Genomic DNA, 23290 nt, shown 5'->3' with positions numbered 1-23290 from the left:
ATCGTTGACTGTCTTCACTACATTCCTCTTGTTGGTTTTCGAATGTTTCTATGTGAGTTTCTGTGTCCACAGAACCAGAATCTTCTCTGAAAGTATATGCTTCTATAGGAATCTTATCGGGATTGATTGGAAAAATTCTACATGCTTCGAAACCTCTGACACCGTTAGATACAGTCACTGTTTGCTATCAGGCTTCGAAGAACACAGTTGCGAAAGCTCTCTTAGTGAGAACCTCTGAAGGATGGCGTCTTTTCCAAATTTTAGTTGCCTGGTTATAATAGTGTTTTAAAGGTTTGAACACTGATCCATTGAGGGGCTGCAAACACTGGGTGGTGTGAGGTGGAAGACATCGTAACTGAATGTTATTTTCGATGCAAAATTCTAGAGTATCCACATTTTGAACATGCGATGTGTGATCATCCAAGATGAGTAATACGGATCCTGGTTTACATCTTTCTCTAAAGAAGCGAAGCCAGTTTAAAAAGAGATCGCTATTAGTATATCCAGACTCTGAATGCCAGTGTGCCAGGGGGAAATCCGTTTTCATATTCACAACAACGTCTTTTACCTTTGTAGATGATAATGGGAGCAATGAATTGTCCAGCTGCATTGGTACATGCTGTAAGAGTTATGTTCTCTCCGTGTTCAACACTTGTTCCCTGCGAGATAGTCCTCTTGCCTCTTTCTGCAATTATCTTTACAGGTGTGTTGTTCAGCGCTAGTCCACTTTCATCAACGTTATATATGGGTTCAGGATCATAGTTAATAGTATCAGACGTAACATCAGTTTCAAGTTTTGCTAAAATGTCTCGAACAATACTTTTGGTAAGACCCCTTCCACGAGCTAGGGACAAAGCCTCAGGTGTTCTCTTCGATAATGATCGGTTGCGCGAGAGAAACCCATCTAACCATTTTCTTCCAGCACAACGTTGGTCCTTGTTGAAATTATGCTTCAGGTTATTTCTTTCTGCGAATTGAAATGCAAGAACTTCCACATCCATCGCCGTCAAACCAAACCCTCTCTTTTCCAGTTGGAGTAAGTGACAGGCGAGTTTCTTCTCATTCTCTAGGGAGAAAACACTGTTTTTTCCCATCGTAGGTTTTAGCTGCATTTCAGTGTGCACTTTTACATTTACTGGTGTAGCTAACAGTTTCAACTTCCTTCTCAAAGTTGTACGAGGAATCTTGAAGTTCTTTGCTGCAGCTTTGCATGACATACTTCCATCTCTAACTGCATTGATAGCTAGCTTCATATTTTCCTCATCCCAATTTTGACGATCAGTTTTGCGGATACGCTTGTGTTGCAGAGAACTCATTTTTATCCAAAAAGACACAAAATGAAAACGATTTTATAGCATCCATTTACTTATTTACACATAGCATATTGCATTACATCTACAAATTTAGCTACCACTCAATTACAACATTCCTCCTTATGGCTTATAACAGTAGTAGGCCTAGCTAGATGTTTACAATTACCAAAATTACTATGTAACAAATTATTACAAAATCTAAAGTTGTTCTCACTCCATGTTTGAGAGTGGGACCTAAAATACTATCCTTCTATCATCTTAGGTTTTATTATATAGAAAAAAATCTAGAAAAGAATTTGGATTGAGGCGCAAAACCACTTCATGTTTAGCTAAGATAATAGTAACACGTAATTCACATTGTTACCTAGTATAAATTCGTACTAAACATTCTGTTTTGTGGAGGGATCTCTGCATCCTTTCTTTGGATCCGCCCTCGCTTAGAGATTAATGCTATCGATAATACAAGCAGGTCTGATTTCATAACCCAGTCATAACGTTTCTTACTTGCCTGGTTAATAACGATGTAGATTAAAACTATTTCTCTAAATGCTGACGTTCCAAATGGAATTTTGTTTTAAATCTGATTTTGCTAATTTACATTCATATTGTTATTCTATATGCATCTCTACTTAAAGGAAACGCCAAATATCTTGATTCTTAGGGCGTGGTCTCCTTCATTAGGCTAGCCAATGATAGAGATAGTATTGACTCACTTCACGCATAAACTGAAACGGCACTTCGAAAAAGATGTTTCAGTCACATACTAACGTACAGAAAATCTGACAACGTCGCAAGTGAATTCTATTGGCAATCGCCAAACGTCAAGGGATTTGCCGTGGATCAGCATAGAATGGCCTTCATATATAACTGTTTACCCTATTATATGAGTATTGCAATAATTTAGTAACCGGAAAAAACGCTCACTATAGTTTTCACTTCTGCAAAGTCTGACGCCAGCGTTCTGAAGAAATCCGATCATTCAGAAATGCAGGCTTTTTAAGGAGCAAATGTATAAGGTAACAATGTGAAAAAATTGAATGGATATGAAGATAAGAACAGTAGATGTGGCTTTTAAGAAGATTTAGACAAACTTCAAATCATGAAGGTCAAAGACCAAAGTACTGAAGGATAAAGAAAAATGACTGAATCTGCAGAAAAAGTGAAAACATGAAAGGAATATTTAGAAAGGCTATGTGAAAGATGACGTTATTAGAGGAGCTACAATTAGAAGTATTAAAGAAATAGAAGAGGAGACTCCACTCACAGATCTGAGTACGTATATTCATTAGGAGACCTGTAAAGTGGTAAATATCTTGGTGTAGATTAGATATTTGCATAAATCATAGAAAACGCAGGACGGAAAGTTCAGGAAAGGTTCCATAAGTTAATTAAAAAGAATAAGAAACAAATTGCTTACTTTTATAAGCCGACTTCGTCCACAAGATTATTTATCAATCACGCCGATAACCTTCGTTATTGATTTAAGAGTCTCAGTACAAAAACTTTGAAATTTTTGCGTGTAAGTTCAACGGCGCCAAAACCATTAATAAATTATGAAACAAAGCATTTACCCGCCTACTTTGACAATGACTACATATCGTTTAGATTTTGTAAAAACAAAATATTTGCATATTTTTCCTCATACAATATTCGAAAATAATGTTCGCATAGAGTAAATTAAAGACTTACTGGAATAAAATGTTAAAAAAGAAAGATCCGTACATTGCAGTAGAAGAACTTATCAGTTTTTCCAACTTACAATATTCGCAACTCCAAATTGTAAAAAAGTACAGATGTATCCCAATCGGTATCTTTACATACAAAATAGAAGAAAACAACAGATTTTGATTATAGTAACAATCCTTTTACTTCTCGTACGTGTCTTTCGTTCTGTACTTCGCAGTAAGTCGAGAAGCCAGAAATGGTTTAACAAATGAACCAATTCATGTGAGTTTCAATTTCTGTACCGTATATTTACAAGAAAATAATTTATATAGAGAACAGAGATATAATACTAGCGCCAAATATAGGCCTAAAGTGATTGTTTTAGTTACAAGAAGTAATTTATCAGCCCAATGTTTATAAAAAAATCCGACATCCATCGAACTCAATCCCCCCCCTGTTGGTCGAAGCGAAAATTACGTAAAATTTGATGGGAATTCTGCCCTGTTCATAACACTTTTTGCACGAGTAAAGAGGCAATATATATTAAAGTCTGAGGCAAAAATACTTGAATACCATAAATAAAATTCGATTAAATATCCTAAGGATGACAAGCAACATAAAACTAAATGGTTTTAACTCGAAAATTTCAGCTACTTGACCGTTTGTAGCTTTGGACGATGTGACAGGAGATGTTCTGATCGTTTTTACATTTTGACTATTTTCTGATCATTTGGATTATTTATTGGTTTGAACGCTTTGACCGGCGAAGGTTTCAAGCAGTTTTCAATTTGAACAAAGTGGGAGTTTCTGTGTTTTCTCGCCTTTTGGTCTTCTTAGGTTAAATAAATGTGTATGGCCTCTTGCTATAAATCTCCTAAAACTTTTCACATTTAGGTTAAAAACAAATTCACACAACACTACATAAAATTAATTAGCTCAATTATTTTTAAAGATATAGCAATGATATAGGTGTCATTTGCAAGCTCTTAAAATGCTTAATTACATTTACTTCAAGTTGTTTTCTAAAATGTAGTTGTTTCCTAGTTATTAGTCCTGAAACACAAGAATTGTAGTTCAGAAATGACTTTTTTCCGTTTTCAGGCGCCATATTTTAAAATGGCGGCCATATAAAAAAGTTTTTACTATTGAGATTGAGATCTGGAGTATATTCTTGGAAATAAAGCAAGAACGAAGTTTCTATCTTGAACGATAATGAAGTTATTATTTTTTAAATTATATGAGGTGAAATCTTACAATCGTAATACTTTTACTTCTTAAACACCCTGTAGCGCGTATCATGACTGGTTTACAGTTGTAAGAGTTACATTTTCGAATTCCTGAGACTTTTTCACATTAGAATCAACTTTCAAACCTATTGGCCTCGTTGGGTTAAATAAATGTGTCTGGGCTCTTGCTCTAAAATGATGATTTTTAGCAAGGACTGTCAGCTTTAAGAAGTCAGAGTATAAAGTAGTGAATGTCTGCATTAAATGATCAAATTTCGAATTTTAATGACTTTCGACTTTATTTCCAAACTTTTCGTGCAAATCCTGAAAGGGAATAGCAAGGAAATAGTTCCTTTTACATTCGACAGGTACACGTCATAATGAATTGAATTCTTGCTCAAAGAAATTTGGTTTAGTCAGTCATTCTGAATAAAAGGGAAAGCTGTTGTTAGTCAAGAATTGCAGATAAAGTTACTTAGTAGCTTCAGTAGTACTACCGTAGTTGACGCTTACACTACTAATCGCTTAGTTGTTCGGTTATTCGAACTGTAAGTTATCTATGAAGCTAAAATGACTTTGTGGTTGTATTTTGTTTCTGACAAAATTATATTAAAACTTTAATATACTTACATATTACATAATTTGTCTGAAGTTTTACATTGTCCTTCCATTCTTTCATAAACAAACACAAATTCTAGGAGTTCGTTTCAAATACTTGTGAACGAATGAGTGATTCGAGTTAACATACTTTTCAAAATCAAACTAACTATCTTGATGTAGATGATGAGATAGCTCTAAGTAAATATTTTACATCCTAAATCCATTTCAAGCTGCAAAAATACAGATAATTTTGGTACTCAAATGCTGTTCTATCCTATGTATATGAGTTAAGGTTTCCAAATTTTACGTTTTTCTTGCACGATTTACACTATATGTTTTTATTTTCCCCATAAAACTATTTCCTCCAGTGTTTAATAAACAAAAGAAATAATAGTAATGAACACCTTTAAAATACTTTGTAAGTTAGTACGAAAAAGTGTATAAATTGATTTCTCATAATTAACAACGCAACACTAAGATGTAACTTAGTATTCATAGAGAAAATGTCACAAAATGTCTCCTACTCACCCCGAACCTTTATGTTTAAGAACAATTTGGTTTTCCCTTCTAAACCCTCAAACTTCAACACCGTAGAGTTCGATCGTTAGTGATATATTGATGTCAGGAACAGCACATACTGCAAATTAATAAATGTTGAAATCTTGATGGCTGCGAATTTCGATATGCCTGGTAAGAATTTCTTGAACATATAAAAATACAAGTGGAATTGTTAAGAGATAAATGTTTTCATTAAAATACAATTAAAACGCATCATGGTTTTGTGTGATGAACTTAGTTGGTTGGGTTGGAGTTCAGTGTTCCTTGCAAGACCAAGCCTATATGAAATGAGGACCTACAGCTTAACATGGGATCCGAACTATATGAACTTCTACCGGGAGTTGTAATATATTTTTTCGTGTTTTGTCTGTTGGGATTAATTTTAAAATGCTTCAATTTCCACTTAAAACTATTTTACGTTACTATGTGAAACCAAATATGCGTTTGTTATACACAGTGATTCTTTATAGGGTTTACAACTTCAATCAGTTATAATTCTTTATTGGAACCACTTACAGACTTGGTTTATATGTCATTGTACTGCAAAACACTTTTTTTTTGTGACAAATCTATTATGGCTCAATGTGTGCACCTGCGATCACCCTGGACACGTCAACGAAAGTCCATTTCCTGCCAAACAGTAGCCATCATTTCGGGGGTAACGTTCGCGAAGGCCGTTGTGATGCGATGTTTCAGTTCATTAGCATTATCAGTTGCGGGAGTGGTGTACACCTTATCTTTCACAAACCCCCACAGAAAGAAGTCAAGTGGCATGTAATCTGGAGACCGTAGCAGCCAGGCAATACGTTCACCACGACATATCGATTCATCTGGGAAACGCTGATAAAGAAATTCCCTTACGTCTATCAGGTAATGCGGCGGGGCCCCATCTTGTTAGCACCATAAGCAGCCATCATGGTCATCTTCGTCTAACTGTGCAACAAGAAAGTTCTGGAGCATATCAAGATAGGCGATGCCGGTGATGGTGCTCTCAGCAAAGAAGAATGGTCCATGCACCTTTGCTCTGGAAACAGTGCAAAACACGTTCATTTTGGGGCTGTCACAAACCAGCTTCCGGTGCGCATGGGATTTTCTGTGCCCCAAATACGACAATTGATTTTGTTGACTCGGCGGGAAAGGTGAAAAGTTGATTCGTCACTGAATGCCACATTGTTCAGGAATGGCTCATCACCACTAATGCGATCCAACATGGTAACACAGAATTGATGTCGGGTATGTTTATCCGCCGCACTCAGTGCTTGAAGCAAGGATAGTGCGTATGGCTTCATGGACAAAACCTCTAGGCAATATAAGCCAAACAGTAGTCTGAGGTATATTCGGGGACTGCGGACAAAACTTTCCCTAACTGCTTCCACCACATCGTCAGTCAGGGGTCAGCGACCTGAAGCCTTTGTGTGTCGCACAGAAAAACCTGTTTCAACAAATGTCTGGTGTCATTTGAACACTGTTGGTCTGCTAAGTGGTTCCATGCCGTATTGTGTGCGAAACTTACGCTGTACACCCGTTACTGACTTCGTATCTTCAAACCAAAACGCGCACTTAGCCCTTTCCACACCAATGAGTCTCCATTTTTAACGACTCACCAGTGGCGCCGTGTGTGGTCAACTCCGCAACTTCTCACTACGCGAGTCAAACATGAAGTGTTTTATAGTATAACGACATATAAGTCAAGTCTCTATATGGTTCCAATAAAGAATTATAACTGATTGAAGTTGTAAACACTATAAAGAATCATCCTGTGTATAAAATCCATCACATGACTTTCTTTATTTTCCTTGAACTCGTAAAATCTTCCTTTTTCGCTCTAAAAAAGAGAAAAGAATTGACAATGGTAATACTGTCGAGTAGGGAACTGATACCTTTTTATTACATGTAAACACAACTTTCGTGGACAAGATTTTCAATAAAACAAGCAACATTAGAAGCAGCAGACAGTTCTGGGTAGATCTTTACTCGACTTTACTTACTACACAAGGCAAAATGGGCGAAGTTCTTCTAGGCGCTAACCAAAATGACTACTTCCTTTACTGGAATATATATAAAGTGCATACTTATTAATGGAATATATACAAAGTGTATATTTATTTCTTTATACTGTCGAATACCTTTTTCAATATTTTTGGCTATAGCAGGCAGTTTATTATCTATTTCCGTTACAGAGTTGATGCTCCTGCAGCCACTGTTGAAGAACCACATGAAGAATACAAACATCCACAGAGTTACGAACTTCATCATATTACAGAAGGGAAGCTTCTTGCTCAGATTCAGGATATATTAGAAAAAGGAGAAAATGCTACTTTCAGAAGATTGGTACCTCCAACGAGACATACAAGAATTGAGGCAGCGAAAGTATTCAGTATTTTGTTAAGTAAGTGAATTTTCATAAAAATTATGAATCATACATAAACTTAGGTTTCAATTACTTATTATTTCGTATCTTTTTGTTAGGTTATGATGTTTCTTAAACACGTAAGGATTAAAATTGTGTCTGATACCTCAACGGGAATATAAAAAATAAACATTTGTATCTTTTTCAACTTGGTTTGCAATATCTCCTTGTTCTGGTAATCTATATTATTAAACTTTTGTCCTTGATTCTACTTTTAGTTCATTACCCTTCAATAAGAATTGCCAAGGATGGTGAAAGAAAACTTTGGAAATTTTAAAACTCATTTGTGATCTTAAGAATTATGCACGTATTAAAATAATTCTCCGACACTCGATTATTTTCATTCCACCATTAACCGAATGTTCATGAATATTAGTATAGAAATTATCGATATCGAGATTTCCAAAAACATGGTTTTGCTATGACTACGATACCTCTCTATACCTCCCTTGATATGTTAATCATAGATAACTCATAATACTGTATAACCATAATATTTTTTGTTTGAAGTTTTTTCCTTGTACATTTTTATCCTTGAAAATGTTTTCTCAGCGCAATTTTATCATTTAAAATTTTTCTTTCCACAATATTTTTCGTTCGAAATTTTTTCTTTAAACAATTTTCCTCGTTTGAAAATGTTCTCTGCAATTTCTTTTGTGTGAAAAATTTTCTTTGTACAAATTTGTTTCTTTGAATATTTCTTCGTACAAAAATTTCTTTGAATATTTCATATGAAATATTTTGCAAAATTTTCTTCCTCTGAGATTTTTTCTTTGTGCAGTTATTTTTTATTCGAATTTTGTCTTTGCACAAAACTTGTTCGTACGATTTTTGAGTAGTCTTTCGAGGGAAGTTTTTCTCTTTGTGCAGCTTTTGATTTGAAGTTTTTTTCATTGTACAATTTTCTTGTTTAGTAATTTTTTGCAGTTTTCTTTGTGCAAAATGTTTTCGTTAAACAATTTTCGTTGCATAATTGTTTTCATTTGAATTTTTTCTTTGTACACAGCTTTTTTTCGATTTAGAAAATATTTTATGTTTGAGAATTTTTCTTAGGAAGAAACGAGTTCGAATAGATTTTCTTTGCACAAAATATTTTGTTTAAAGGTTTTCTTTATACATTTTTGTTTGAAAACTTTTTACACAAAATCTTCGAAAACTTTCCTTTGCACACGTTTTTAAAAATTATATTGCAAAAAATATTGTTTGAAAACTTTTCCTTGCACATGTCTCTTAGTCTTATTTAACCAAGAATGTAGACAAAGAAGTAGCAATCTGTGATTGACACTAACTTATAAATTCACTTGCTCTAGAATTCAATCAGACATCTGTAACTTTTGTAGTGTGTGCTTTCTTCCTAATTCACCGTGGCATCTGACATATTTCAGAGGAGATAAGTTTCCCACACACTTCCATTCTAATCCATAGACATAGAAACAGCCAGCAAACTGTAACTACACAATGTATTCAGTTAAACATGACTTTTATAAATGGTGACAGAATTGTTATATGAGAATAAATAAACACCGAAATTTATAAACGTAATGTTGTTCACTACACCTGACTTGCCCTGCGATCAAACTGGGCACACTAGTGTCAGAGCTTGGTTAACCCTACTGCGAAAGTTTGTGAAATTGTTAATACAAGAAATCAGGAGCGTCATTTCAGATTTTGCTTGGGGGGGCAAAACCCCTTGACATAAGTAGAATTTCGCGTTTTTCACTCATTTACTACACTATTGATAACATCTATATAAATCTCAAACTCAGGGGGGGCAAATGCCCCTCCCTGCCCCCCTAAATGACGCCCCTGCAAGAAATGAGTTTGTAGTTTGACGTCCCACAATTATGCTTACTAGGCTAAAAGAGATGATAATTAAGAGAACATTGATATATAATAAATTAAATAAAAATGTGACGAGAAAAAGGAAGACCTGAGGAAATAAACTTTAGACACAACGTTGTCCATTAGACATTCACTTGTCCTGAAATTCAACCAGGATTCTACTGAAACTCAACTAAGACCTCTAACACTGTCCTTCCCCTGAGTCGCCGTGCCCTCTAGGCTAATTTTTGTTCGTTCTCACACTTTCATTGAACATACAGAAAAAAATCAGCAACTCGTGGCGTCACAAAGCAATAAGTTAAAATGACTATTATCAATGTGTGACAAAATGTGAAAGGAGCCAAAAGAACCCACATGCACAATATTGTCCATCACGAACTTGCAGGGTCTGTGGTTAAACCAATAACCCTAACACCAAAGATGAGCTTTCTATCACTGAGCTACCGACAAACCTTCAGACAAACCTTCAGAGAGACCACGAACCCAAAGCTCACATGGCAAGAGCTGATCTTTAGATTACGTATTGCCATAAATCATCTTAGAATTAAATAACAAAGCCTGAAAATATTTGAATTACTTGATGCATCTTCCCTAATCGTTTGTTCCCTTATTTACCATATGAGCTTAAAGATATACTTAAGTGTAAGCATCTAAATAATTATATTTGACTAATCGTTTTGATACCAACGTTTATTCGCATTATTTGAATGTTTAACTGGAATTACACTTACAACATCTTTACAAATTCGATTTGCATTTCTATGGAATATCATGTATTCAACATATATGGAACCATATTGTACATACACAGCTCTATTTAAGCAGTTTATATCTATCATAACCAATTATCCTTTGCTGGCGTAGGAATGTATGGGTAGTTTGTCACACAATACTAACTGGGACAACAGCAGTTATTTTATTTTTCTGAATAAAAGTGATAAGAAAGAAATGTATTTGTTCATAAATTGCATTTTTAATCACAAATTTCAATGTTAAAGCATTTTCTAGCTATCCCGATCGATTCTCACACTGCCAAACACCAAAGCGAAAGTTACGTAATGTGCTTTACTCTAGTCGTATCATGTAGTGTCCTACACTTCTTTTTAGCTAGAAAATTTTATATTAAAATAAAATGGAGGTTACTACAAACTTATTGCTTTTATATACTACAAACTTATTGCTTTTATATAATAATTTTAAAGAAGTTTGCTTTAAAACTGTGATTTAACAATTAATCAGTTAGGAATACATACTTCTCCCACAATTTGTCTGATGTCCTATAATCCTTTGTCGGTGTATTTGACATTCCTGATACAGTATTTTTTTTACATTCCCCGTCGTCCAGTTTACAAGGTATTGCCTTTTCTTCGGGTGAGTGCGTAGTATGGAGAGATGAGATCGAGGGATGAGGTATTACGCCTTGTGTAGGGGAAGAGAAATAAAAGCATTTGAAGAGCAATCAATAGCTGGAATATGGATGGTTAAAGTAAAAAAGAAATGTATTTAGAATCAATTCATTGGTCATCAGACCCTTAATCATAATAATTAGGTAAGTTCACTAGTGACAAATACAGATTGCGATGAAAACTGAACTGCAAGGTTATATGGAACTAGATAATGCAGATCACATTCCAACACACTTCCGTTAATATTTCAAATCTATATTATCTTCTCGCCTAGGGGCAGAACTAGACATAAACGAACACAAGTGCCCTTTTAGAATGGTACTCTGCATGTGATGGGCAGACGTGGAAAAGATGAGTGTGTGTAGAGTACTCGCAATATAAGTTGCCAGAGTGCTCTGGAAGAAGAATGTAATGGTACAGAGTAAACAGTAACGAAAGTGAAGAAATGAAAAGCAAAGGAGAAAAGACTCCAGTCATAGTCTTCAAATGTTTTCTACAGAAATAGATGGTTGGTACGCTGATATCGGGAAATGTATTTCGTGGGAAATGTTTTCAGATGATATAGGATGTGTGAAAATGTACAACAAGCTCAAAAACTCCGAGTTGGATCGTGCACGTTATACGAAAAGTGATGCGCAAGCCATGACGTTTAAGAATGTGTAGTTTTCTCGTAGTATCATGGAGGTGGAGCCAACTAGACTGTGAAAGTGTAAACGAGTGTATGTCGGAAGAAACCTTGTAAGTGTTCAGAATTGTACTAGAAGGGAGTCTCCAAGTTTTTCAACCAGTACCCTGAGCAAAGTTAAAAGATCATACTACTTTTTTGCAGATATCTTTCAGATTAAGCGACTATGTAAAACGGCAATCGAAAGTAAGATAAAAAAATCTGACTGTGCGAGAAGGTTTGAGAGATCCATTTTGAACAGAGAGATTCAAAATATTGTGGTTGCGTTGTATACGAGAACGATATTTCGGAGAAAAAAATACAATAGCTTGCGTTTTGGTCAGATTTATTGTTAGGCGAAAGTGAGAACACCAATGGCCAGTGTTTAGTACAATTGATGGTGTCTTGTAAAGCCAGATTGAGTTGATTTTACCAGTAGCGAACAGTGTAATGTTGTCTGTATATTGAAATTGGTTTACGACAACAGAACATGGAACAAACAAAAGTCAGCAACAAAAAGTATGTACGTACAATGACGGCAACAAAGCCAATCCTGTGAAACATCAGAATGAAGAATTATAATGAGCAAACTGGAGTTAAAACAGACATAGGCCAGGCTGCATGTTAGAAAATTAAAAATTGAAGCGTAGACATGAAAGAGGCAGCCTGAGCTGCTTGAGTTTATAAATAAGAACAGAATACCAGAACTTGTCGAATGTCTTTTCTATCAAACAGGACTAAACAAGATTAGTACCCTGTGCTAAAATTGTTGAAGAAATAATTGGTAAGAAGAAAGGGAGACTAAGACCAGCTTGTTCGATGGAAAGGATGTTGCCAAGTGTCAGATAGGAATGAACACATTTGATGATTACATGCTTCAGAATTTTGCTAAATGTTGACGTTAACTGAATGGGGCGGTAGGACATCACAGTGTCAGCAGATTTGAAAGGTTTATGAAACATAAGTGGTTTAGATGTCTTGCAGTCGGCAATGATATAACCGGTACGAATAATAAACGTACACATGAGACAAAGGAAATAGTAATAGAGTCCAAAGCAGGAGCGTGTTATGCCTATGTGGAACAAAAGAGGTGAAGTCAGAAATCAAGATTAGTGCAGTAAGATTATTGTTTCCGGAAAAAGTGTGTTCAATATCAGGTTGTAAATTAGGTCAGTCGTGATTTAGTTTCTTGACTGGTGAGGGTGATGAGGCAAATCAGGTGTCAAAGGTGTAAATCAGGTGTTTGCTCTGAAGATAACATGCAAAAGCATAAGCCTTCTCATTTCATTTCATTTATTTACTCCATCTAATCACCACATGGTGTTTGGAGGGATCAGTATACATATACAGTTCACACAGAATTTGTGTAAGAAAAAAACATTATATAATTTACAGAAAGTGATTTAAGTATAAGGAAAGTATTCACATTGCTACACAGATATTCCTAGGTATTTTTACGCAATAAAATTCTTTCTCTATGAGGTCTTTAAGTTTTGTTTAAATTTATTTAAAGCATTGAATGTTTTATTTGCCCTATGTCTGGGTCCCTGTTATACCAGTGAAAACCTAGTAAAATAAGACTGTTTGCTTTGATCTCTAGTGTTATAATGATGATTTTTCACCTCATTTTTATTTTGAATTAGACTGGAAATGCATGCTTGATATCAGCCCCGTGCTGGGATACTAATAAGGGCGGTGGGCAAGTCTACTAAAAGGGCGCCCATACAAACGGGAATATATATATAATCTTATGTACAGACTTTGAAAGAAAGTATGGGTGCCATTTTATATCAAAATCATCAGCAATTTGTTTTAGTGTTAACGTAAATAGCTAATTTGTGAAAACCTCGAATCGAAATTCTCTTTACTAGAGAAAAACTTTTTAGTCCTGTAACACCATTTCTGTCAAATAAAAAGAAGATAAATATATCAACAACTTAATGCAGCTCTATTGCCTGTGGACACTGGAGGTTCAGTGCCACGTTTACGAAAGCTCTCCATTGATTTCTGTCCTTAGCCAACTGGACTCAGTTTCTACTTTATATTCCAATCTATGCGAGAACCATTTTAATGTTGTCCTCCCATCTGCGTCTCGGTCTTCCTAATGGTCGTTTTCCTATTTGAATTTCCAGTTAGAACTTTGAAAGCGTTTCTAATTTCTTCCATTCTAGCTACATGACCTGCCCATTTGAGCCTATTAGACTTGATGACTCTAACAATGTTTGGTAAACGTATACATTATGCACTTCCTCGTTATGAAGTTTCCACCATTCCTTATTCCCGTTCCTCTTGGAGTCCGAATCTTGTTTTCAAATACTTTCAATCTGCGATATTCCCTCAGAGTCAGTGAACGTGTTTTGCAACCTTACAGCACAACAGGCATGATTATCGTTTTATATTTTAAGCTGCAAATTCCTCAACAGAATTCGCAACAACAAAAGATTTTTAACTGAATAATAACACGAAATACCTGCTTTCAGTTGACATCAAATTTCTTAGTGATTCCGGTTTTCGTCTCTTAATAATGGTTCTAGATATTTGAAAGTATCCACTTTGTCGAAAGTAAACATTATTTGGTATTTTAACGCATCCATAAAACGCAGTATTACGATCCCGACAAACTTCTATGTATTTAGTTTTCTCTGCATTTACTTCTAAGCCCATGTCCCTGCAAGCGTTAATTAAGACGTCTGCATTCCTTTCTATTGTTCTGACATCCCCTATAAAATTTACATCATCAGCATACGCCATAACCTGGTAAATACAATTCAGCTGTAGGACCTGATTGCTGTCTTTGATTTTTCTTATAGTGTTATTTAAAGTAAAGTTAAATAATAATGGCGACAACGCATCTCCTTGTTTTAGGCCATTCTCAGCGTGAAAGCTCGTGCACGAGAATTTCCTATTCTGACTTTACTTTGGGATTCATTTAAACATATCTTAATTAATCTAACTTTTTCGGCATTCCAAATTCTGTAAGCATGCTGTTCAATATTTCCCTCCTATCCGAGTCTAAAGTCAATAACTGATGTGACAGGATATTGTATTCCCATTTCCTTTAGAGTATTAGTCGAATGGTAAATATCTGGTCGATAGTTGATCGATTTTACCTAAATCCGCTCTGATAATCTCCAATAATTTCATGTGCGTATGGAGGCAATCTTTCTAATAAAATGTTTAAGAGGATTTATTGGATGTTGACGGAAGAGAAATGCCTAAATAATTATTACAATCAGTTTTGTTGCTTTTCTTCTGAACTAAAACAATGGTTGATTCTTTTTACTTTTGTGCTACTTCCTCTTTGTTCCAGATAAGGAGAATGAGTTTGTGTATCTTGCTGTATAATTTTACCCCTCTAGCTAAAATTAAGTCAGCCAGAATTTCGCCTACACCCGGGGAAGTGTGTTTCTTTAGTTTTCTAATAGCGATTTCTATTTCTGTCTGGTTAGGTTCTGGAATATATGATTATGCTGTACATTTCACTTTCTCCACGAACATTAGTTTTTGTATATATGTTAAGCAAATCGTCAAAGAAATCTTACCATCTATTTAAGATGCTATCCTTATCCGTGAGAACTGTTCCGTTGGCTTTCTTTAATGTATAAGCATGAGGTTGATATGCTTTCTTAAATTCGTTGCTCCCCTTATACATGTCCCGAATGTTTCTGTTTTTGTTTTGTATTATTATCTTCAAGTTAATTAATTTTAGCTTTCAAAAATAGCGTTCCTTTGTTCTAAAAATTTTGGAAGTTTTCCGCCAAATGACAATGAGATTTTATGTAGTTATTTCGTTTCGAATTTTTAGCCAACGCTGTTTTTTATATTTTCTCTTCTCTGCTACTTTAGTGCATTCCCGGTTGAACCTTGGTTTGTTCCTACGTATCTCTGCGTGCTCCAATTTTTCTTTTGCTGAAATTTTAATATTATCTCTAATTTCAACCAAATATCCTGAACACTAGTGCATACCGAACCTTCTAAAATCGAGGATCTCTTTGACACTTTAATCTGGCTCCCATCTCACCTGACTCTCCTCAAATTTCTTTAAATTAAACCGCTCCGTTTTCAGATATTGAATATTTCCTTTATTCGACGATAGTCTCTCTCTTATTATCGCTGCAACCAGGTGGTAATTAGTATCATAATCAGATCCTCTGAATGATGAATATTAGTTGTGCTAGACTGTTTCCTTCTGTCTACTAAAACGTGATCAGTTTAATTATGTGTTTCTCCATTTGATGAAATCCAAGTATATTTATGAATATCACGATGTGGGAATTTTGTAACTTTCACGATAAGGTTTCTGGATGTTGCAAAGTTCACTAGTCTAACGCCGTTGTCACAACCTTTCTTATGCAGACATTTTTTCCCTATAATCGGTTTGAAAATACCCTCTCGTCCTACCTTTGCATTGAAACGGCCTAACAGAATTTTCATGTATTCTTTCGTAATAACTGTCTTTTTTTATCGTCATCGTTATTTTATGTTGGGGCATGTGCATTTAAAACAAAATATTACACCACCGACCTTTAAGAGAAGTAAAAGAAAATCTATCATTAACAAATTCAATCCGTGTAATTGCTAATATTATTCTTTTGTGAGCGGATAGTCTTGTTCCTAGTTGGTAATTTTTAATTCGTTCCCCTTAAAAGAAAGTAAAATTTCCCAACTTGACTCCTCCATTTCCTTCTCACCTAACTTCCTGGTATCCCACTAGGTCCATCCTATATTTCTAAACTCATTCCTTACAAATTTTAACGCGGCTACCCTATAGAGACTTCTTATATTCCATGTTCCAAATCTCATGTCGATTTTACTTTGCTGAGTTAGTGCTAAGTTATCAGTTCTAATCCAAGGATTCTGCGAATATATCTGAACAAGCTTTTTTTTTTAAAGGATAAGGTTGTTCGCCCCATACCAACTCCCCAAGCTGGAGGATCACCCCTTGTCATCTGTCCGCGACTGCTTATTCAGTATATTCATAGCTAACCTCTATATCTAAAGGTCTTCTTCTCGATCCACAACCTGAGGGCGCGCCATGCCGTGGTGACAGGAAGACCACATTTCACAGAAATTAATATAGCTATATCTTAGAAAAACAATAGGTACTGATTATCCGAACACTGCTTTTAAACACATAGGAACAAGCAATATGCTCGGATATATGGATGCATATTATAGTAGGGTAAAATTAGAAGTTGACCCGGAACTAAATACTATTGAAATAATCTTTGGGATATGAGATCAGGTAGCTATGAGTGAATTAACCAGTGAATGCTAAAATCTGGAAGTTTGCGAAATTCAAGAAATTCCAGGTTGAAGTTGTAACTCACAATTGCGTTTTGAAACAAATGCTGCTATTGAAGTAATATCAGTTAGTACACACAAAAGTTGTTGTATGCATGCAGTGCAATATATATTTCGTTCGTAATAAGACAGTGGCAATTTATAGTAAAAATGTGTTGAAATTTCAATACTGGTACACATGGTTATACACAGGGTGACTCAAATGCCCGGCACAATAAGACAACTGAGGCGCGAAGTAAACATGGATGAGAATAAAAGTTCAATATTTTCAAATGTGGTTTGCAATTTTGTGAAAAGAAAATCTCCCCAACGCTTTCAACGTATTGCCCCTGACTCAACTTTAAAAGTTCGAATTGTTGTTTTCTGACTCCTTATTATAAAAATAATTAAAATATATCTGTATGAATTTCCGTTTCAGTGTAATTTATATTAAATAGCCATTTTCTACGCTGCATGAATTCTTTATTATTTTATTTAAACACAAAATAATTCTTTGAATTATCTTATTAACTTTATGTTTGCTTAATTTCAATGTTTAATTTCTTGTTTCTGAGCCTTGTATGCAAGTAACTGCCACCCAATGATCAGTTATTATTTATTTTGTTTGTGAAGTTATTTTCTATATGCTGTCTTGATAGCATTCCTTGCCAGTATTTATTTCTCCTTGACCTCTGTACATGCAAGTCGTAATGACGCGTTCTGTGTTTGGTTCACTAATAAAACAAATTTTGATCACTTTTCTTCCTAGAGGCTTTAAGTTTGTGTATTTACTTTAATATAAGCACTACTTTTTATGAATTCTTGTTGTTACACCACATACTTCTTTGCATTATATACGCATTCACACACGACCCCCTGCGATCCTTGCAGATTCGTTCACGAATTCAGAGTTTACGGTACGCACACTTCAGTGCTCCGGTATACCGACGCACATTAGCACAATGTTTGATTGTGAATTTAAGGGTATTTTTTCGTGTTTTTTTTTCTAATTAGAAGTTTTCTTCGCAATATGAATCGTCTACAGAAATGTTTATGCTTTCACGACCATTAGTGCAGCCATCGCCGTAGCAGTATAGATATGCAGACATAAACTTGAATCTATGTTTTCCGCAGGAGTAGCTCGTGCTACTACATAATTTTCTTCCTAGTGGTTTGCACAGACAACGTACAATTTTTAAGATGGAATCAGGTGCTGGAGGTTGAAAGCCCCCATCAGTAGTTTCCGTATAAAGCTGCTGATCTTTGAGTACCGTACCCTATTCAAGAGAATCTATTTCTGTCGTTGATAAAGTTTTTCATTGCTGTACTTGCATGTAAGTTCTTAACGAGTGAAAATGCACGGCTCGGGGTGGGAGCTACTCAGAAACTGTCCCGACGCTATTGCTGTCATTCGCATGTAGGGATAGAGGGATATCGTCAGTTTGTGTACCGCCATACAAAATGACGAGAAATTGTTTGCCTGTTTTTGAGACTGAATCCAGTGACGAATTATCTGAAAGAAATACTGTACTTCTGTACATTCTTGAGAGGTTACGTTCTTTTGAATTGTCTTCAGAACTTTTGCCTTTCCTTGGTGCTGACATTGTTAGGCCCGCTAACTGCATGAATGAACAGGAGATGCCTGCCAACTTGTGGTCCAATGTGATGCTGGATACTTCTGACATCATAGAGTGATTCCTGCTCATGTCTCTTTCCCTTTGCAAGTGATTTTATGAAAATTTTACCAGTGAATCATCAGCGTGATACAGCACCATCACCAGTACATCTGTGTCATTAAGCCACATCTGTAACTTGTTCTTCTTACAAGCCATGCTAATTGCACTCTAAATAATTAACGTGTCATCATCATTTTGTGCTCTGTAGATGATGGGGTCATTTGATCTCAACTCTGTAAACAACAAATCTATTAGATGATTAATGTTCTTTTCATTTGAGAGGAACGCATGTTTATTATCGTATGCTGGTGCGCTCAATGAAATTTTCACATTGGGTGCTGCAGGATGAATCCTTCGGCGTTGATGCTCATTGATGCTCATGGTCTTTGATGGAGGGCAACAGTCAAATAATACTATGCATGAAACATGAAAATGCTGATAGAAAATTTTTGCAATATGCCTGAAGCACATCCATCCATAAATGGAGTTTAGATCATACTGCGTGTCGAAGCAACATCCACCATCAATAACGAATGACTCTGATAGCTCAGGTTCCTCAGATGCCTGCGGTATAAGGCTTTCAAATCCTTTTATAAGTGAATGAATTAGTGCAGTGTTTGGTGGTGTGGGAGTGAGTTCATGTGCGAAATACTGGGATGGTGTGTGCTCGAGGTCAACGAGTCTAGCAAGTCGTCAGAAGAGAGTTGACTTGTCGAAATACTGAATACTATTACCAATGTGAACTCCTTTTCCTACATGCTGTGATGCTTTTGCTTGGTCAGTCTTCAATCTAACGGCATTCCAAGGTTTGTCATCCAATGTCTATTGTATTCCATTACCAACAACGTCTACAACGTCACAGTTCACTTTGTCACCAACTTTTGCTATAATGCCAGTGGCTACATTATGCAACGATGAGTCGTACGCTGAAAAAGGTTTATGTTTATTCAGTCATTGTATTATAAGTCTTGGATTACTTCGGTCCCTCTTCATACGTGATGACAATAGCTCACAATATTGTGCACTCTGTTGGCGTTCAGTTCCAGTTAAATATCTCCAAATATATGTACACATTGAATCCATGTGTTCCACATATTTTGTGTCATTCCACGACCGTGGGTTAAACTTCCTCAACTATTGATAACAGGTACCGTACTCTGTTCAATTGCAAGTCCCGAGGGATTCCTTTCCAGTTTTCTGATGTTCGACGGATGACATGATTTCCATGGTTTTGAAACTGATCGTATAGACACGGATGTGTAAATTGTAACTGCTGCATCATTCGTTCACACTTAGCGTACATATTGTATCCTGTCGCAGCAAATATAGATAACATGCATGCCACAGCAGGAAATATTTTATACAGAAGTAAAATAAATATATAAAATAAACATACAAAATAATTTTAACTATGTACGGATGTTCTATATATATTTTATCTATTTGTCCTAGGGTGCCAGACATTTGAATCGCCCTGTATAAGGAAAATACAACAATATAATTACTATTTTCAATTTAATAATTTAAAACATTAATACAGACACAAAATAAATATATAAAATATATACATAAACAATAATTATGGTTATATCAAATGTGTTACATAAATCCAAACGGCAAAATTTGTTGAAAACTGTGGTCCAAAATTCAAGCACTCACAGAACAATTTTCGCAAAGTGCCATGCTTTAGCATTTCGCCTATGAAGAGTACCAATACCAATTAACGTTAGAGCAAAAGATCATTTCAATAGTATTTAGTTCTGGGTTGTGAGAAATTTTCGGCTATTTTTACCCTACTATTAAGACTGTGCAAGCTTCGATGCCGTAAAAATCGTAAATTAGAGACTAGTGTCAATGCAGTATTTCATGAATGCATCGTACGTTTGACTATCCGAACTATTCTTGATGTATCACATTGTTTCGCTTTATAGTTACATAACTTTACAGTTATTTTTGTAAGTGTTTATACTCTTTACCTGATCTCCACCAATAACAACTGTATGAATTTATATAACACAAAACTGGTATCCGGAAGAACAAATTAAAAAAAAAATATGTCTATAATGTGATAATGCGCAGGGCACCTTATGTAAAGGGCGCCTTGTACCCTTCACAGGTTCTTTATTAACAGTTACTATTTTAATTTATTATACAAATCTGGTATACAGAACAACTAAAAACACTTATCTATAATGTGATGTTTCATAGGGCACCTTATGTAAAGGGCGCACTGTATCTTTTACGGGTTCTTTACGAATAGTAACTGTATGTATATATTGTACAGGACTGTAGTATACAGAAGAGTGAATAAAATCGTCCATTTTGATGTGGTAACGCAAGGGCGTCTAATGTAAAGGGCGCACTGTGCCTTTCGCGCGTTCTTTACTAATAAAACTGTAAGAATTTATTACTAAAAACTTCCCTTTATTTGTAATATGATGTTTCGGAGGGCTAGTACGGGCCTGCTTGATATATGTAAGCAGATGAAATTGTTAATATGTTAAACTTTTTAAAAATGATTTGCAACTTGTTGTGTATTGTAAGTTTGTAATGGTACGGATAGTCTGCTTTTGTTTATAAATATAAATTTGTTCTCAGCTCTATTACCCCAAAATAGAATACCGTATATGATAGGGTATATGGACACATAGTAAACTTTTATTAAGCCTTTTACAGTTAATGTGTCTTTTACCACTCTTAGAGCCTCGAGATCAGTTTGTGTATGGTTGTTTCGAAGTGACTATACCATCTGAAGTGCTAATCCATTATAATGCCTAAAAATTGTGTTTCATTGATTAACTTTATGAATGGATCCTTTAGATTTATTGTGAATTTACTAATACTTTTAGCATGTGATGAGTGAAAAAATATAGACTGTATTTTCGTATTGTTTAAGGCTAACTGATTACTATTACACTAGAAGCGAAGCTTTTTGTTATGTCTTTTACATTGCTTACAAGAGAGTTTGTATCTTTTTCTTTGTTAGTAGTAGAAGTATCGTCAGCACACAGTATAATTTGGTATCTATATTTGTAGGTAGATCATTTATATATAGTAGCAACAGGACACTCCTTGCAACACTTGATATTTTATTTGTCAATAAATTGATTCGTATTGTATTTGAGCACCTCCTACATTTCTTATAATTTCGCGTCATTGCTTTCTATTTTCTAAATTAGATTTGAATAATATGAGACAGTTTTCACTATGCCATAATCTTCAATTTTTTAGAAAGACCTCACGGTTTATTACATCAAACGACTTACTCATCTAGAAATTTCTCATTTATTTATTTTAGTATATGTTCTATTAGCCTATAGGTAGCGGTTGAGGTGCCTTTGTTGGGCACAAAGAAATGTTGCTTATTCGTTATAATGTGGCGTATGAGAAAATGAATAGTCTGCTCGTTATTAGATATTCAGATAGTTTCCTGAAATCACATAGCAGTGAGATTGGTCTATAATTTTCCACGGTTGTCGGGTCTCCCTTCTTGTATATCCGTCTTATCTGAGCTATATTTTTAAGAGCATAAGAAAATATACCATTTATTAGGTATTGATTGAATAAATACGTTATATGCGGTGTCAATGTCCCTTTACATCAGGGATGCAAATAAGCAACAAAATTTTACTAGCACAAGGAAAAAGCTACTAGCCCACATCCACAATAGAAATTATTTACTTATCTTCGTTATGATATTATATACTCGCCCGCACCGATGAACCACTCGCCCGCACCGATGAACCACTCGCCTCGGGCGAGCGCGCGTGCGGGCGAGTGGTTATTTGCATCCCTGCTTTACATAGTATCTATTATTTTTTTCGACATTTCGTCGTTTATCGACACATTTTTCTGCAATTTAATAATTTGATGCAGTGTCTCGTTTTCTACTATTAGTGCAAGAAATATGCTGTTAACAGAACACAATATCGCGTGTGCTAACAGTTTAATGCTGTATATGATTCTCTTATTTTTATACTAGCTTCTTGGCTATTTACGTAAAGTGTCGGTAAAATTCGTCATATATTTGAATAGGTTAATCTGTTTCTATTATCAATGATTAACTTTTTAATAGTACTTACGTTTCAATCTTTCATGCGTATTTAATCTCTGATAACTTGCCAGAGAGGTTTAGTTTTATTCCTAGAATAAGTAGTGTGTAGTGTAGTGTGTCAGTTTAGTTTTTCTAATTAATATTTAATAGAATTTAATAAAATTTTGTATTTTGATTTCTTATAAAGTGAAACTTTTCTTTCTTTCTTTCTTTTCTTTTCTTTCTTTTCTTTTCTTTCTTTTTTTTGTAATTTTCGTTTCAGTATACTGAATTCTTTTATATCCTGGGTTATCCAACCATTATGCACTTTTCTCTTTACCGTATGCTTTGTTTTTAGAAATGATTTGTTTAAAGCATCGTTGAGCATAGTAAGAAAATAACTAATTTTTTCTTGCAGTGTGTGTTTTTCATAGGTGGCCTTCCAAATTACGTTTGTTAGGATATCACGAAATTTAGTTATTTTTGGTTTAGTATTCTAGTCTGTATTTTTGACGTTGCTTTTTGTGTGATTGTCTTCAACCTTAGTGGGTTTTCATGTCTCAGGACGGAATAGAGCAATTCACCATCGCAAAACAGTTTATCTCTCCCTCTTT

The 23290-nt window shown here is 35.1% G+C and overlaps 1 protein-coding gene across 2 annotated transcripts in view; it reads left to right on the top strand.

Annotated features, from left to right (window-relative positions):
- The window catches only part of LOC145684748 (uncharacterized), a 1464901-nt gene that overhangs the window by 1353817 nt on the left and 87794 nt on the right, over positions 1-23290 (top strand). For both annotated transcript variants that reach the window (XM_081757122.1, XM_081757121.1), the window contains one exon: positions 7543-7751. In XM_081757122.1, the coding sequence (XP_081613248.1) occupies positions 7543-7751 (209 nt within the window). The remainder of the gene's footprint in view (positions 1-7542; positions 7752-23290) is intronic.

This window comes from Thermobia domestica, chromosome 5 (assembly GCF_964235325.1).
Source record: "Thermobia domestica chromosome 5, izTheDome1.hap1.1, whole genome shotgun sequence".
Taxonomy (NCBI): domain Eukaryota; kingdom Metazoa; phylum Arthropoda; class Insecta; order Zygentoma; family Lepismatidae; genus Thermobia; species Thermobia domestica.
Note: the sequence above shows the minus strand (reverse complement) of the source record. Positions and strands in the feature narration are given on the sequence as shown.